Source organism: Dicentrarchus labrax, unplaced genomic scaffold (assembly GCF_905237075.1).
Source record: "Dicentrarchus labrax unplaced genomic scaffold, dlabrax2021, whole genome shotgun sequence".
Lineage (NCBI taxonomy): Eukaryota > Metazoa > Chordata > Actinopteri > Moronidae > Dicentrarchus > Dicentrarchus labrax.
Genome location: NW_026136707.1, coordinates 17,975,939 through 17,994,574, shown reverse-complemented (window position 1 = coordinate 17,994,574; position 18,636 = coordinate 17,975,939). Strand labels below are relative to the sequence as shown.

General features: G+C 37.3%; 1 protein-coding gene across 3 annotated transcripts in view; it reads left to right on the top strand.

Annotated features, from left to right (window-relative positions):
• dnah5 (dynein, axonemal, heavy chain 5) overlaps positions 1-18,636 on the top strand; it is a 97,997-nt gene that overhangs the window by 41,896 nt on the left and 37,465 nt on the right. For all 3 annotated transcript variants that reach the window (XM_051406558.1, XM_051406557.1, XM_051406556.1), the window contains 16 exons: positions 362-603; positions 1,986-2,162; positions 2,888-3,092; positions 3,356-3,498; positions 5,001-5,135; positions 5,505-5,627; positions 5,885-6,098; positions 6,456-6,679; positions 7,680-7,878; positions 8,000-8,172; positions 8,689-8,819; positions 11,263-11,416; positions 15,664-15,931; positions 16,646-16,769; positions 17,176-17,283; positions 18,098-18,212. In XM_051406558.1, coding sequence (XP_051262518.1) covers positions 362-603; positions 1,986-2,162; positions 2,888-3,092; positions 3,356-3,498; positions 5,001-5,135; positions 5,505-5,627; positions 5,885-6,098; positions 6,456-6,679; positions 7,680-7,878; positions 8,000-8,172; positions 8,689-8,819; positions 11,263-11,416; positions 15,664-15,931; positions 16,646-16,769; positions 17,176-17,283; positions 18,098-18,212 — 2,735 coding nt within the window. The remainder of the gene's footprint in view (positions 1-361; positions 604-1,985; positions 2,163-2,887; positions 3,093-3,355; positions 3,499-5,000; positions 5,136-5,504; positions 5,628-5,884; positions 6,099-6,455; positions 6,680-7,679; positions 7,879-7,999; positions 8,173-8,688; positions 8,820-11,262; positions 11,417-15,663; positions 15,932-16,645; positions 16,770-17,175; positions 17,284-18,097; positions 18,213-18,636) is intronic.

Genomic DNA, 18,636 nt, shown 5'->3' with positions numbered 1-18,636 from the left:
TAAACAAGCATACTTGCTTCACAGGAGCCTGAACCACTTTCATTAAAGACAGACAGCTATACTGTATGTGTAGTCAAAGTAGACTGTCTTGTGTTTGTTTCTGGATCTCAGTTGGTATTTATTGTTATTTTCTTTCTTTGTTACTGATACATTTCAGCTCGTTTTTTTGTTGCAAAGTGATAACTCAGTAGACTCAGCAGTTCAGCAACACAATCTATTTTAGTGGAGTCATGGTGTGCCATATTTTCCATGAAATAAATGCATTTTCAGAGGCTTTTCATCCTGCTGATTATGGGTGAGGTCATGCATAATATCATATTCACATTCGTGTAAACAAACAAAAACACTTTTTCTCTTTCAGGAGAAAACATATGGATAGTCCTGGATGGACCAGTCGATGCCATCTGGATTGAGAACCTAAACTCAGTTTTGGACGACAACAGAACTCTCACACTCGCAAATGGAGACCGTATACCCATGGCTCCCAACTGTAAAGTGGTTTTTGAGCCACATAACATTGACAACGCCTCTCCAGCCACCGTCTCGCGCAATGGCATGGTGTTCATGAGCTCTTCAGTGCTCAACTGGAGCCCTATACTGGAGGTGTTTTAATTTTAATTTTCTATATGTTTTTTTTAAACATTAAATATTTCTCATGGTATGATATATTACAGTACATACCAGCTAAGTAAAATCTAGAGCAGTACTTCGTAAAGTGGGTGTATTCAGGTTGCAACATTTATTATATCATTGTTCATTTATTGTGTAACCATTCACCACATAAAAAAAGCCACATTTACATTAACTATATTTATTTTTTTACATTTTCAACCAGAAGAAAAAAGCGATTAATATAAAAATCACTGCATTGAAACCTCTATTTTGATATGCAGTCATTCTGCAGCTATTGACATGACAATTCACAGTTGCTGATTGTCATCGTAAGACAACGCGCTCTCCAGCTTGGCAGTTTTTCAGGATCTTAACAGTCTGAAAAGTAAAGATCCGAGCAAAGATCTGACTTTGTAGACAGAGGTCAAAGAACTTCTGGTAGATCTCTCAGCCGTCAACACTGTCTGACAGGACTGAATCTGGATCGACCACCAAAACTAAAATCAGACTCAACACTGCTTAGCTAACTGTTTTTATTGTGTTTTTCAATGCTCCATCATTGTTTGATCGACAATACCACATTCACTGTGGTATTCACGTTGCCAACATCATGTATGTTTGATCTGGCTCTCGTCCCTGGTGTACTGTACATGAAAACAACACTATGAACTACCTGTTGGTGGTGTCAGACCTGCAGGTTGAGCTCCTAAGTACATTTAACATATTAGTGGATTTAATTGTATTCACTTTGTGATTAATAATTGGCCTGTATCATTAGTTCCATAACTTAATATTCATTTAATATACACAATATAATTTAGCATAAAGTTATAACAATATTAAATCTAAAATTGTTAAAACCGATCTGTGTGTGTATGTGTGTGTGTGTGTGTGTGTGTGTGTGTGTGTGTGTGTGTGTGTGTGTGTGTGTATATATATATATACACATATAGACATATAAGAGTTGATGAGTTGGATGTTGCCGTGGTCTTGTTAAGAAACCACTGATCTAGATAACTATACTGTGAGTTCCTTAGCTAAATATCTTAACTACTGAATGGCAATGAACACCGACACAGACGTGATCATTCTTTTTTACATTTTTAAATCTAAATGAAAAATGCACATAATTAAAAGAGCATAAAGGGCACATCATTTCAAAATTGCCTACATTTGTGCAACTAGTCATTCAATATCAATTATCAAAATCATCAATAGTTGCCTTGGTTCAGAGGATTTAACATTTCTGTTGCATCTAAAAGTAAACATCACACTGCCTGCCTGTGGTTTTGTTAAAAATAACTTGTGTTGTTTGAAACTAATGTATTTCATTTAATCTTAACTAACTGCAATGATGTGGTTGTTGTTCTCAGGGCTGGTTAAAGAAACGTTCCCCCCAGGAAGCAGATGTGCTGAGGGAACTCTTCTCTTCCTCCTTTTCTGAGCTCTATCGCTTCTGTGTGCAGTCACTAGAGTTCAAGATGGACATGCTAGAGGCCTTTGTCATCATGCAGTGCATCAACATGCTGCAGGGGCTCATACCACCAAAGGTAAGGTTACAACTGTTCTGAATTCCCATCCAAAGGACAAATAGCACTCAGACAGCCCTTACTGTGTATCTGTATATGTTTAAGATGTTAATTCATGCTTCCAAGAAATGACTGCTGGAGTAAAAAAGGCATTTGAATCATTTGCTGTTCTAAGACAATCCTAACAGTTTGAAGCTAATGGATCTGTAATCCATCAGATACTTCTATTACTTTAGTTTGTGAAACAATAACAAAAACTTGGATTAGACATGTGAAAGAATGAAAGAACCATTTTTACAGTTTTCAATCACATAATAATTTCAGAAGAAAAGCCAAATTGACATCACCAACAGAGCTATAAGAGCCCAAATTATGCCACTTGTGTAATTTTTGTAGGGCATAAACCACCAGAAATATTTAAAAAAGATCATTGACAAATGTCATTGGGGTGGATGCATAAATTACAATAGCAGTAAAATTGATTAGTAATAATTAGTTAATGCATGGTCCAGTGGTTTAGTAGCTTTATTTTAGATGAGAGAATTGTTTTTCCCTTAATTTCAGTTAATTGTTTGAGGGTCCTTGAAACTTTGCGTTCGTGTTGAGATTACCTTGTAGGCATCTATTGTGACCTTGTTAGATGCTGTATAGGTTGGAACCCCATCAGTCATCATCATCATTTTACTCTTTTCAAAGTTTGCTTGTTTGCACAACGTCATTGATCTAAAATAAGTGTTACTTTACAGGAGCAGTGTGGTGAGTTATCCAGAGAGCACTTGGAGCGGCTGTATGTGTTTGCTCTAATGTGGAGCACTGGAGCCTTACTTGAATTGGACGACCGCAGAAAGATGGAGGTCTGGCTCAGAGGGAATGACAGTATCTGTCTAAACTTGCCAAATGTTCCTCCTGACAGTGAGGACATCATGTTTGACTACCACGTCACAGCAGATGGTATGCACGCATTGATAAACAGATGTTATCATCTGGAGGTTAGATGTCAGGGAATATCAAAGCTGTTCCTTGACAAGCAGAAGCTTTATGCCTCATGTTGCACTTTATTTCAGAAGCACGTGTATGTTTATCAAATTATACTGTGAATAAGAAATATTTCATCAATTGGAAGACAACTTGAAAGTGTCACTGTCATATTTTGTGTTAATCTCTACACCACACTTTTCATCTTTTTAATGTCTGCACATTTATTCTTCTTCCAGGACAGTGGGTCCACTGGAGCACCATAGTGGAGGAGTACGTTTATCCATCTGAATTCACCCCAGAGTACAGCTCCATCTTGGTCCCCAATGTGGACAATGTTAGAACAGACTTCCTAATTCGGACCCTGGCCAAGCAAGGCAAGGTGAGGTTTGCAGAAAGAAAACAAAAGTAATATATATTGTTTGTCCTGCAGTCAAAAATGAAAGACTACATCCATTAAGAGAGTCATTATAACTCATGAGTTTCAAAGTATCAAATAGCTCTAAAACAAAGTCTTCTTGATGTGTTGATATGATGTATGTTTTTATAGACTTAGTTAATTTAGTTTATATACATTGCTCTTCATAGCTTCTTTAAGGCCTATGATAAGGGTTTTACACAGTAGCGACCATTTAATCTCTTTTCTATTTTGACTATATAGTTAATTTATTCCTAGATACAGTTGAGTGGACACACATATGCACACGCTTCAGATCAATAATGTGGCAGCATGGCTGGATGCAACACGGCTCTTCTAAAAGACCAGATTAAGATACTGTGGTCGATACGCTACTTAAAAGCCCATCAAATGCTCCACTACGTCGCATTCATCATAGTGCCTGTGTGTGTGTATGCGTGCTTGCGTGTTTGTGTGTATTTATGTGTATGCATGTGTGTAAGAGTCATTTTGATTCATAATGCCATGAGAGGAGAATTCTGTGTTTGCAAAGAGGTGGGATGTGTGAAGATAAGGTTTACTTTTACTGGGTATATTTGATATGCTTTTTCCAGAAGTTGATGAATCTAAATTGTGTACACAAATTTAATTTCATTAACTATGATAAAGGTCCATAATATTGCTTTGAACCCATGTAGCTCATGCAGCATGCATTTTTCATTAGCTCCAGTCTGTTAGTTTTTCTTACCATTAACAACAATTTGTTCAGGCGATAACATGTAATGTTTCCACTGTGGTCGTAGATTAAAGACTTACATATTACAGTATGTAGAACTGCATTTGTCAGCTCATAGTTATCTTCCTTGCTGAGATTTAAACTTGTAGCTAAACACAAGCCTGCATCACATATTGTTTTATCAAATGGATCTGTGTGGTTTGCCTTAATGAATAATTATTATTATCTTACGCAAACAATTGCACACTTTTTAAACCAAGTGCAATAGTGTAGTACACGCTACTGCATGTTTGGGTGCATATGTCTTCTGTTATGCTACAGCCATGAAACATAATAGTGTTTAATGGAGTCCTCTCTGCAGTGGCCATGGGTTGGACTCCGACCTGTGGCCCTTTTCTGCGTTAAAGGCAATGAAAAATATATGTATTCAAAATAAAGTTCTAATAGTTCTAATTTATTAGTAAAGTTGACATATCAGTCAATCAAAAGAAAGTTTTTCCTTGCCGCCGTCGCTAAGTGCTTGCTCATAGTGGGAACTGTTCGGTCTCTGTAAATCATTTTATTTGATTACTGTCTAGACCTGCTCTATTTGAAAAGTGTCCTGAGATAACTTGTTATGAATTGGCGCTATACAAATAAAATTGAATTGAATTTAAAATATCACACTGCATGGAACTTACATTATCTGTCATGTATAGTTTTGTCTTACATGAAAGTTTACCCTGATAAAAACAAGTATATTTTTTCCTAGGCTGTTCTGCTGATTGGAGAACAAGGAACAGCCAAGACTGTTATTATCAAGGGCTACATATCAAAGTATGATCCTGAGACCCACATGGGCAAGAGTCTCAACTTCTCTTCTGCTACCACGCCACTCATGTTCCAGGTAAATTAGGACTGTCTCTTTACTCTCCTCTTAATGAGTCTAGATTAAACACCTTGCTGTCTCATTCTTTGCAGTTTTGTCTGAAGATAGGTAGCTCTACATCTGTGTTAAATTGTCATGGATTATCATTAACTTGTGAATTACTATTGCTCGACATCTGGTCTGATTAATACTGTGCAGGCAGCAGGATGGACCACTGTTTTTCCCCTGTACATGGCTAAGCTGCATATTGATCAAGCTGTTAGTATAGATTATGTATGAGTGGAACTTGCTTGAGCTGTCCTTAGCCTTGTGCTTTTTACTGTCTTTGTTGTCACTGTATGTTGCTGTTGTCTTATGTTTTCTTTGCTCTCCCTGTTTGTTATTTAGAGGACAGTAGAGAGTTATGTGGATAAAAGAATGGGGACCACGTACGGACCCCCTGCTGGGAAGAAAATGTCCATTTTCATAGATGATATCAACATGCCTGTCATCAACGAATGGGGAGATCAGGTTAGTCAACATCAGTGAAATGAAATATTGAAATACTGATTTGCTATCTAACTAAAATAATGACAAATTCCTAGTAATTTCTAACTTTTAGATATTTTTTTATTTATTATATTTTAGACAATTTAATTTAGCACATTTCTGTGACTTAATTAAATGATACAATTAAATGAACTGATGATAACAGGGAATAAGAATGCTAACATGAACTTACAAATATACCTCTTGATTAAAGCTTACTCTTTTGCCCTTCATCAAAGGTAACTAATGAGATTGTCAGGCAGCTGATGGAGCAAAATGGGTTCTTCAATCTGGAGAAACCGGGAGAGTTCACCAATATTGTGGACGTTCAGTTTCTGGCAGCCATGATCCATCCAGGTGGAGGCCGTAATGACATTCCACAGAGGCTGAAAAGGCAGTTCTCCATCTTTAACTGTACCCTGCCCTCTAATGCTTCCATTGACAAGATATTTGGTGAGTTAAAAGAGTGCAGTGGAATCATTGTATGTGTTGAATCAAACATTTGATTAATGTTAAGGAATGTGTTTACCACTAATATTGATGATACTACAGTGCCAACTTATATAATAATAAAACTAAAGTGACAAACTGACAGTAATGATGAAAATCATATTTTCCTTGCAATATAAGTAATTAAATCTAGTTCCTACAGTAATGAATAGATAAGGTTGACTCAAAATATAATGCCATTACCCTTACAGTGTGTACTTTGTTTTAAGCTAATATACTGATACTGAATAAATGATAAGTTTTTTGTGACTTTCCTACCTTCAATTTAATAACCACCCCACCATCGACCCTTTTATATAGGTGTGATTGGTGTGGGCCACTTCTGTGCACGTCGCAGTTTCACTGTTGAGGTTCGGAGTACCGTATTCCATTTGGTGTCTCTGACCCGCCGTCTCTGGCAGTTGACCAAGGTCAAGATGCTTCCAACTCCAGCCAAGTTTCATTACATCTTCAACCTGAGAGATCTGTCCAGGATCTGGCAAGGCATGCTTAATACCAATGCTGAGGTGGTCAACTCTGTCCAGGTGAGAACATGGATAGATTTTGAAAATTGTGAAAACTGATTTCTGGACCATGTATGTAGGGTTTTTACAAAAATGCATGTGTATATCAAAGAATTCAGAACTATCTAAAATAACTGAATCAAAAGTTAAACTGACAGTAACAAGTAAGTCTCTCACTGCACATAAACCCAAATGCAAAAAGTCTTATTCAAGTAATACTTAACATATGTCAGCCTTTGTTCAAGTACACACTACTGCATGTACATGCAGGTTTTACAGTAACCAGGTTACTGCACTGCTATAACATCAATAGTCTGGTAAACAGAGCATAGAGAGAAGTATGAGAAGTGTAGGGTAGTGTAGTGGATCGTGGTTACTGTACTGTAAATACTAGTAGTGCAGAGACCATGACAGAGAATGATCAACATCCCTACCTATGTGGAAGAGTTACTGTGACTACATGATGTATTAAGATATAGTATATTTACAGCATTGGAGAGAGACAGAAGTGTTTGTTGGCAGGGAAGAATTGAAAATTCTAACATTGCAAGCTCAGTTCTTGCTGAGGTGGCAAACTCCTGTTGGTTTGTGCCCTCACTGAATAATTGAATACAATGAAATCTGTCTTTTACCCAAGAGTCAAGGCAAATATGCTCAACATCCCTGCTGAGGCTGCCAACTCAACAAAGAAGACATAGACTACACAGAATACAATATAGAATATAAATAAACGTAACTTTCCCAAATTTTTATTTCCTGATGAGTTTGTTTTATGTGCAGAATTCCTACAATCAATACTTCTAATCAATGTCTGCTTAATGGATTTCAGTGTAAGTAATGATGCAGTGTGTGCGATGCTCAGTGCTTCACTTGTGACTCTTTTTTACTTAGTCATCAAACTCATGCAATGATTCAATTAATTAATATAACATTTCCTCCCAATCAATGCTATTTGCCATATTGCCTATGCTCTCAGTGTCTTGCTGTCCTGCTGGCTTAATTAAGAAAACACGATTTCCAGGTGCTGCTGGCGTTGTGGAAGCATGAGTGCAAACGTGTGATAGCTGACAGATTTACCATGCCTGAGGACGTGGAATGGTTTGACCAGGCTTTGGCTAAGCTGGTAGAAGAGGAGCTTGGCGAGGACCACAAGAACATGGTTGACTATGGACTGGACAGATACTTTGTCGACTTTCTACGAGACGCACCTGAGGCTACAGGTACCGTTCAGTCAGTAACAGCACTGCAATATTTCAATATTGTTGCTGTACTACTAAAACAATACATTGAATTTTGTTTTGTATTTTGATGATTTTAACGTAGAATGTTCTTTCCTCACAGGGGAGGAGCCAGAAGATTCAGACTTTGATTTGCCCAAGGTGTATGAGCCTATGGAATCGTTTGAGAGTTTAAAGGACCGTCTAAACATGTTCCTGAACCATTACAATGAGAGCATCAGGGGTACTGGCATGGATATGGTCTTCTTTCAAGATGCTATGATACATCTGGTCAAGGTACTCTACAGATGTTTAGCCATACTAATGTGATTAAAGTAAAGAAATGGTAATAAATTACCAAGAATAGATATCATAAGCTTTTTATGTTACAGAATAGAACAATGTGTATGTTGTTGTTTTTTCATTAGGCAAATAAAGTTCACATGCATAAAAAATGAAATGTCACACACTCTGCCAAGATAAAAAAAACAACTCAGACAGAGCCTTAAGACACAGGAAACACACTGGATTCGTGCCTCTGGCCACCTGAAAAAGGCATGGCCCTTTTTTATTGAATGGTTAAGCTGTTTGCATTTGAAAGCCCTTAGATGTGCTCAGACAGCCATAAAGCCCAAAATTATTTTGCCAGTTTTATTTTAGCACAACTTAATTTGTGAAGCTTTTAAATGCTTGCTTGCTCACATGTACTTGTACTCACACACAATCTCCCACTCCTTGTTTTCTCCTTGTCACATATATACAATCCCTTTATTAATCCTAGTTTTGTGTGTATTTTTGGTTTTGTTTGTTTAGGTGTCGAGGATAATCCGGACACCTGGAGGAAATGCCTTGTTGGTAGGAGTTGGGGGTTCTGGCAAACAGAGCCTGACCAGACTGGCCTCGTTCATAGCTGGATACAAGATCTTTCAGATTACTCTCACACGGTAATGCTAGCATACAATACACACACACAGCAGTTATTCCTTAATTCTTCCTCAATCTTAATTATAACCTGATGATGATATCAATTTTGTTTTGCTTATCATGGTCTGGCCAGGTGTACAGGCTGAATTTGCGGAAGAAAGTCATCATTTCATGTAGGCTGTATAAAAGATTATTAATATTAACATGAACCCATCACACATGCTTGCTCTACGCTGGGCTGCAATCATTATTTTGATTTCCACACTTAAATGTTCCAGCTGCTTTGGAAAACTCAAGTTTCTCCTAATTATCCACCATCATTGACGTGGAGTGTCCCGTAAACACTGACCACCTAGCTGTAAGGAACCTGATTCATCTTATCAAAACCCTGCATCACTAAAAAAGGAGGAATAAAACTGGGGTTCACTTGGTCTACAAGTAAAATATATGACCGTTTGTGAGTAAGTGCCATCCTGTATTGTGAATTTTTCAGTGTATTGAAAAACTGCTGAAAAATTGTCCTTGAAAAGGATTGTTTAAAAAGAGTGGGGACCCAGATCCTGTATTTGAGACAAGAAATAAGCATTGCAGAATTATGCAGATACATCTTGATATAATGTATCTACAACATATTGTTGTTCACAGTCCATGGGCTTTGAATGTTACTGAGTCACTTTATCATTTAAAAATCTGCCTATAGTCTGCTGATTGGTCTGCCAGGCTCAATCAATTATTTCAATGAAATTAAATTTAATACAATGCAGTTATTTTCCAGTAGAATTACCCTGTAACATGCAATATCATCCATTTTCTGATCAAATTGTGCTGTTGAGTTAGGAGCAAGCTATGTTGCAACTACAATATCATTCCTTTTTGAATTTGGTTAAACTCTAAATAGTGTCTGTTAATAATGTTTAGCAAAGAGCCTGCCACTCCAGGTCTCTTTGCAAATATTTAATCACCATAGAAAAAACTAAAACAAATCATACCCACCCTGGAAAAAGTATGGTGGTTTTGATTTGAGTGTTCTGTCTCAGCTCTGACATTTGAGAAAGATTCATCATTAATCTTTCAGGAGCATTAATCAGAATTAATTAATTGCTGGGACAAGATACATTTTAAAAGAAATTGAATCAAAGGATATTTATTGTATTATCTCTTTGCAGCTCTGGCCCTTCGTCTTTGTGAAGCAATATCATTGTCTCCTCTGAGACTCTTTTTAGTGCAATTGTTTCATCAGAATAAGAAAAACTTTCCTTTGCTTCGACCGTGTTATTTGTCTCTGCTTGCTCTGTCCTACACTTTGTCTGCCTCATTGTTCTGTCTCACTCTGGCCTTTCTCTCGCTCTCCCAGCCTGTCATTTTTTTTTCTCCCTCAGTTCCAGTGTGCATTTGTTGCTGTCATATTTCCCATCTGCTCTTTTCCTAACAGATTTTAGTGTTTGGTATTAATATGAATGAGCCTTGTGTTTCTCCTCTAGGCTGAACAGCTCTCTCTAGAGAAAACGGGCACCTTGATTTTTTTCTTTCTCTTTCTTCTCTTTCTACAGTACAGACACAGTTGCCTATCTCGTACAGTTATGTCTCTTTTTCATGTGCAGCCTGAATTTGACTGACCTAAAATTTCTCATTGCTTTCATGTAAACTATCCCTTTAATGTCCTTCTAGCTCTGTTACTCTCTTGCTAGATTTTTTACGCATTTAGTTTCTAACCCATGTTTTTATTATTTTTTTTTCCACCCATTAATGTTCAATTTTCACAACCTCACGCCCAATCTTTCACTTGAGTTCACAATACAAACACACAAAAACAGATGGAGGCACATGCTTGCTTCTTTACCACCTTTCAAGCCAGAAATCTATTAGTCTGTTCATACTTGCAACTGTAACTATCCGAATACATACATTCACACAGAGCTCTGTTCCAAGGCGGCGAGTGATTCTATCACCTATTTTTTTTTTAACTTATGTGAAGTGTCTTCAAGATCCTAGAAAAGCGCTCTATAAATAAAAATAAATAAAATGTAATTGTTATGATTATTATAATGGATTATTATTATTATTCAGTTTTTCATTGCAACACACTATAACATACATCCATATGCAAAGCCAGGTTTGCAGATCACTGTTCAAAATGTAATCATAAAAAATTAAGGGATGACTTGTGTAATGATTATCATATAAGAGTGAAGCAACATGCTGTATATTTTAGCAATGCACTGAACTTTGCCTGTGACATGGATGCCACCGCGGTCAGAAAGAAGTGATTTATAACTGCACACTGTGATCAAACAGTACATAATTCCTAACTCAAACAGCATCATTCACACAGTCAAATGTATTCAAATACACATACACACCATTTTCCATTTATTTATTTCTCTCTGTAAATTTTGTCTGACAGTAGCAGAAACAGTAAAAGTAATCTGCATATTCATTTTAATGCATTCTGTTCTTTTCCAGCTCATACAACACAGCCAACCTGATGGATGACCTGAAGGGTTTGTACAGAACAGCTGGCCAACATGGCAAAGGCATCAGCTTCATCTTTACTGACAATGAAATCAAAGACGAGTCCTTCCTCGAGTACATGAACAACGTCCTGTCATCTGGAGAGGTCAGGAGCACACATGGAAAAAAGACACAAAAACACACACACATGCATGACTCCATGCTTATATGAATATAAACTTGTAGTTAATGTGAACCTACATTTAACAAGACATTTAAAAGCAGCTGAGATTCTCTGGGAGTTTAATAACTGAAGGGGCCTCAAAGGAAAAGGTCCTGCTTGGTTTGGTGCTGTGAACAAACACATGAATCTTCATTCTGGCTCATGGGGAACATACCAGAGATATTGTGCAGGTCAGCAATAGGCTATCTGTGTTATCTAGCTATCTTAAATATTAGCAGTAAAATTCATTTCCAAACAGACAGGCGGGACAAGCACCAAAGGTTTCTGCAAAACTAAAAATACATGCAGATACATTTTGGACCAGCTGAATGTGAGACAGTCGATTGTACAGCACAGGAAGTTACAATAGTTCAAATATAAAAAAAAGTGAAAGCATGAGCAACTTCCTAGATAAAGATCACATCTTGTTTTTTTTTTTTTAAATGTTCTGCCGCTTGAGACAGGAAAAAACTGGATAACCATCAGCATCTTCACTGTTTAATCATGTGGATTTAAATGGAATAATGTCACAGAATTTCACTGCTATGATCTCACATAAAGCAGAATTATTCTGAGATTGGTATATTCAACTAAATATTTCATAGTGCATACTGTATACACATAGATCAATATATTTTTATACTTATTTAAGTCTTACTTATCAGTGCAATTTACCAGAGACGTGTAGAGCAAGTGAAAAACCGCTCCTGTCTTTTCCTAAATACCTGAATAAGAGTGATGCCCAGAAGAAAAAAACCCCAGATCTATTGCTCCCTTCACACAAATGTGTTTTTCTGATTAATTACATTTTACTGAATGCAGTGGCACATCTGTGTTTTTATGGCAGTTTCAATAATCAACACTTTATTTTGAGGAAAGCTTACTGTGGATACACAAAGCAGCTGCTGACTCAGATACTTACATTGACATCTAGTTTTTCCAGCACAAAAGCTTCAATTATACTTTAGTTGCGCTGCTAAAACTGACAGCTGGCATATGCCCATGAGTGAAATAAACATTTCATGAATGTGACGCCAAGGCAGCCGCAGCACAGACCTAGACGAGAGAAAACCATGTAGTCTCCATCTGGGTTATGAGCAGTGCAGTTTATCTCAATTCGGTCAAATTAAAAAAGCAAATTGCATTTTCCCTTTCAATACGATAGCATTTCACAGTTATTTTCTCATCGATTTGGATGTTAAAGTGAAGCTGTAACTGACAGCTAGGTCTTCTCTGTACTGCAGTACAGCTGCATAATGCCATTTCTTCTATTAATCTGCAACAACAGCAGTAGCATAGGGTAGCAGCAAGTATCTTCAAGGTCAAGTGCCACTGTCTTCACATTTCTCAGCTGCAGTCCCAGCATCATCCACTGCACTGGATCCAGTAGCTCAGGTGTAATTGGGGTAATTACAGCATGTCCAAAGCACTTTTCTCTGCTTTAACTTACTATCCTCTTCACGATCCTCTTCCCCCTCTTCTTGTCTTACTTGTACATCTTTCCCTGCTGTTTTCCTGGACACCACAGCTACTCCTCTTTTTTGTTATTTTCATCATCCTTTTCCTCTCATTATCCAACTTTCCTCCTGTTCTGTTCCCTTGTTGCCCTTTATTTCCCTTCCTCGCCCGCATTCGCACTTCTTAGTCCTACTCTTCATTGATGTCCTCTTCGTCTCCTCACCCTTCCTTGTTCTCCTGGTTATTCATGTGCTTCTAAGCCCCTTCCTTCTCATCCATATTTCCCTTTGGACTTAGAATTCAGATAATCCTTTCTCCTCCCTGTTTTCTCTTCCATTCTATTCTCCTCCTCTTTGCTTTCTTCATCTTCTTTACCTCCTTTTTCTCCTCCTTCTTCCTAACTGTTGTGATTAGTATTTGAGGACAGTGCTATAAAAACACTACAGCAATGACTTCAGCACCAAAGATGCCATCACAATAAAATAAAAAGGTACCTATGAATGGCTACTCTTAAAAATGAAAGAGTTGAAAGAGTACTGCACAATGCAAGACCATTCAGGAAACTTTGGTATAAGACAACCAAGTGAACAAATTATGTTTTATTTATTTTACACATGCCTGATTTCAAGCTATTTAATTATTTTGTATACAGTATCTCTCCCCCAGTTACTTCTCCATCGGGCTGCTGCTCCTACTGCTGTGCTGATATATGAGTCTTGCTGCTTTGTACCTGCATCTGCCCAGCCCCCACTGCTTTGATGTGTATGTTCTGTGAGAGCAACAAGCTGTGAAAACAGGGGCGTTTCATAACAGCATCTTAATGCTAGACATGTAGCCTATCTTGTACATCTTGTTAAATCTTGTGAATTAAAAACTGATCACATTTGTACATTACATATTTTATTATTTTAGTCTAAGATCAAAAGAGGGAATACTGCAGGGGGGGAAAAGGTAATCTATCCAAAAAAACAGCCCTATGTTGTGCACTCATTGATTGATTTACACATGCTCCCCCCCTTCTGCTTATGCACAGGTCCCATCACTTCAACCTCAATGATGCAGCCACAGCCATCACAATGATGACAGGCCAACACTTAAATGGAGAGACATGTAAACACTGGACTTTAGTGAGGATACATACACCTTGAATCTAAATAAGCAAGATGGCTTTTTGCCTATGCTTCTTCTAATATAACATAACTCTAATCCAGCTAAAATTCCTTTTTTGAACTTACCATTACTTTTATCTCTAGTAGTCTGTGTATGTTCGCCTTTGACTTTCTAGTTGCCAAAGTTGAGACCTGAGACTAGTTCTTAATTTATCCTTTGAGCAACAGTCAAATTGATAATAACTAAAATTTACTACTATTTCATTATTTACTCAGCATGACAATTCCAAATGTATTTGGAACATGCATACATTTCACTTGTGCTTAATATTTTTTTTATACACAATGATCCTCAAACCAAAACATCTTACTTTTCCTTCACCTCCAAATTTTTTAATCCAATTTGTCCTTTTGCCTTTTTTTGTTTACTTCCTCTCATAAACCTTATCATAACATCCACATCCACCCTCTCCTCCACCTGCTCCTCTCTCGCCTTTCCTAAATTACAACTTATGCAGCAGCTGCTTTTCAAGGGAAGGTAAATAGAAGTGGGGAGCAGGGAAGAGGTTTGTGTGTTGTTTGTGTATGTTGGCGAGAGAGAGAAGTTTGTGTTGCAGAAGCGTTAGGATGACTATGTGTGAGAGACAGTGACAGAGATGAGAAATGAATAAAGGAAGAGTGAGCTAGTGTGATCTGTGTGAAGTTGTTGTTTATGTGAGAGTAACCCAGCAGATGTTAGAGACATGGTGCTTCTAATCACAACACCTCATGCCCCACATCACGATTCTCTTCTGCACTATCCCCTCTCTGTTACTTGCTCTCTCTCTGGTAACTAGGGATTTAGCAAAAAGGCTCAAAAAGCATTCTGAAAAGATGCATTTACCACTATCCCCTTAGGTAAAACCTGAAAAGGTGGGTGTTTTTCCCAGAATGAGGATTTTCCGGCTACGGGAAGAATGAGCAGGGTATCAACAAGTGCCTGCAGCTCTGTGCCTAACCAGTCTGAGCAAACATGTATATTTAAATCAACATCCATTTTCAGTTCAAATCTAGTTACCCTAAACTACTGTAAGTGAATAGAAATGAGATATACTGCTTTACTCTCCATCAGCTGCTTAACAATTGCTTTTTCTTTTCTTTCCTTTTTTTTTTACATAAACTAAACATTCATATAGTAAAGGGTCAGAGGAAATCAAGAGATTGAGACAAATGTCAAAAGTTGAGCATGTGATGAAATCTAATCAAAACAGGAAATGAACATCACAGCACTATTTTAAGGGTTTAATTTTAAATATGTTACTTGGAAAATACTTGGGAAATGTCACTTTTCATAAGCACTCAAAACTTAATAGTGCTAAACTATAGATGATGACCTCGTCATTTTATATTTTCAGTATAATAATATATGTTAGCTTTTTTCTTTTTCTCTAAAATAAAATTAATCCTTAGACCTGACCTGATACTAAACACACACTTTACAAAATGTGGAGCAGTTCTGTGTTCTCTTATCAGTATTGTTAGTACAAACTAATTGAGCAGATGACAGAAAGGAGATGATAAAGATGAATTGATGATATAACTTGACATTAATGGCTCTGTGTGATTGTGTGTTTCTAACCTTAGGTGTCAAGCTTATTTGCTCGTGATGAGATCGACGAGATCCTAAGTGATCTCATCCCTGTTATGAAGCGGGAGTTTCCCAGGCGACCTCCAACCAATGAAAACCTGTATGACTACTTCATGTCACGAGTTCGACATAATCTCCATGTTGTTCTGTGTTTCTCGCCTGTCGGGGAAAAGTTCCGCAACCGGTCATTAAAGTTTCCAGCATTGATATCTGGTTGCACAATGGACTGGTTCAGCCGGTGGCCAAAAGATGCTCTTGTTGCAGGTACATTTCACAGACAATTTAAATTAATATGATCTAATGGTAGCATTTGTTTCCCAATATGTATATATCCATGTACTCTATCGTCCATTTTGTGTGGTTGCTGTTTGTTAGTGCTGTAAAAACTATGTGGCCTTGAAGTGCAAATCACAAAAGCAAAAATCCCAGCAGCATGACTAAAGTTGTTTATCATTTGTCTATTATTAATGTCTGTTATTAATCTTATAGATGTTGCCTCAGAATATTGTTCATAAATGCCTTCAACTACACTATATAGATCGTAATTAGATTTTCAGTTATATTATATCTGCATAGCTCATTTTGCCCCGAAAAGCAATTTCTTGCATGTCTGTTAGCATGTCAGTTTGAAGATTAACTGTGGAAATGTCAATATTTTCCATTATCCCCTGTTCTTCTCTTGTGTTTCCGAATGTCCATCCCATATTTTGTTGAATAAGTTGGAAGAATGACACAGATGCTGTAGTAATATATGTAACCAGTAATCCATAATGTCCCATGGAATTACACGGCCATTCCTGCTTAGAAAATTATCAATTACAATGTCTCTGTCAGAGTATTGAGCAGTAAAGAAGCTTAAATGAATTTATGTCTACAATTGCTAGTCTGTTTTCTGTAATCAATTTCCACTCTCCACTATTTTTCTCCACTTAATTCTGCTCTCTCTCATTCTTCCTCCTCCATCTTTCTGGCCTTCAGTGTCGGAGCATTTCCTGTCAGTCTATGAAATCGACTGCTCACCCCAGGTTAAAAGTGAAGTAGTCCAGTGCATGGGGTCCTTTCAGGATGGTGTGGCAGAGAAGTGTGTGGACTACTTCCAGAGGTACAACAATGTATTAAGACTGCCTCTCTGTGTCTACTTAGGCAGCAATACAGCCCTAAACAAAATCAAAATGTTATTCTAGTTATGTTGGGACAGTTTAATAAACAAAACTGATGACATTGCTGTTTGTGGTCAGTGGCCTAACCACTACGCCACCAGGGTGGGCCAGAATGTTTCTTAGCAGTAAATATAGTATGGTATAAATATAGCAGTAATTTTAGGCCCTCATGTAAATCAGAGTTGGAAAGTATTTCAGCACAAAAGTAATATTAAGAATGAGCAATTGGGTAAATCCATTTTCTACTAAATGTGGGTAAAAGGTTAAAACATTGTGCAAAGGATTCTCCTACTTTTCTTTTTCTAATTTGACATGAACGTAACCTAATGAAATCTAATTTGAATCTAGATACCGACGGTCCACCCACGTCACACCAAAGTCCTACCTGTCCTTCATTCAGGGTTACAAGACCATCTATAAGGAGAAGAGGTCTGAAGTCCATACCCTGGCTAACAGGTAAACAGAAGTTCAATATTTGCTATACTTGTTAACATATATTTTAACTCCTTATAGTCTTTGTAGAATTTAAGTTGATTCCACTTTAGAGTCAATACTGCAACTGCATAACTGCATAGGTTCTGCATCTCTTACAATTAGTTAGGCTTGTGTTCAGTAAATGATAATAGATTAATAAAGTTGTTGAATCTTAAATCTATAGTCTAGTCTTCCTCTTAGTCCCCATGAGTGGCCAGTCATAAGTAATCAGGCTTTTTCAGCTTTTTTCACAGGTAGATATTTGAAAGACCTGTGTCACAGATTGAACACAATCTTAGTCAATAGTTATTGATTAATTGGGATGCATCCTAATGAAGTAAGCAGTCATCAAAGGGGCCAGTCCAGAACCATCAGTTATGAGTCATTTTTTTTAGAATACAGTATAAACCACAGCAATAAATCACACATCTCAGAACACCAACATTTCCGTGCTCCTTTTTTCAAGAGCTTGAGCTTATGTCTGCTTATCAGCTGTCCCCATGCCTCCAAAGATTTATTGGCACCTGGGATATCATGTCATTTCGAATTTTGGTGAGACGCATACTACAAGCCCACTGTGGAAAATCTGTTAGATAATATGCAAGTATTTTCACCACCTGGTGCCCAGTGGACCACAGATTCTGTCATGTCATGTTGTTCATCTTGAAAGTTTATAGATATTGAGAACAAACAGGACCCCAGCTGTAGATGTTCAGATAGTCTAGCCCACATTAGCAAGGTGCATGATACTTGTTGGAATTGCATGCAACTTATGTTTAATATTTCTCCTGTTTAGGATGAACACTGGTCTCCAAAAGTTGAAGGAGGCATCAGAATCTGTAGCAGCACTCAGCAAGGAGCTGGAAGTGAAAGAGAAGGAGCTACAGGTTGCCAATGACAAGGCTGATATGGTAGGTTTCAGGCAGGAGAGTGTGTTTCCATGTGTGTGTGTGTGTGTGTGTGTGTGTGTGTGTGTGTGTGTGTGTGTGTGTGTGTGTGTGTGTGTGTGTGTGTGTGTCATTAGGTTCAGGGAGTGTCTCTGAAGATACATACTTTTACTACAGTTGGCTTTTTTAGTTTGCTTAAAATTTCACAGACCTTTTTCTTTTTTACACAATATTTTTATTTAGATTTTAGGAATTTTAAACACCTTGAAAAACAGACTTTTACATTAATACATTTTTTACAACATCAGATTGCAGCATTTACTACTTTATTATACAATTATACAGTACACTCAGTATACTACAGTTAACAAAATAAACATGTGGTTACCAGTTGTTTTTGTTTTGTTGATATTAAAGAAGGAATAAAAGCTGAGTTTGCATTGATTCA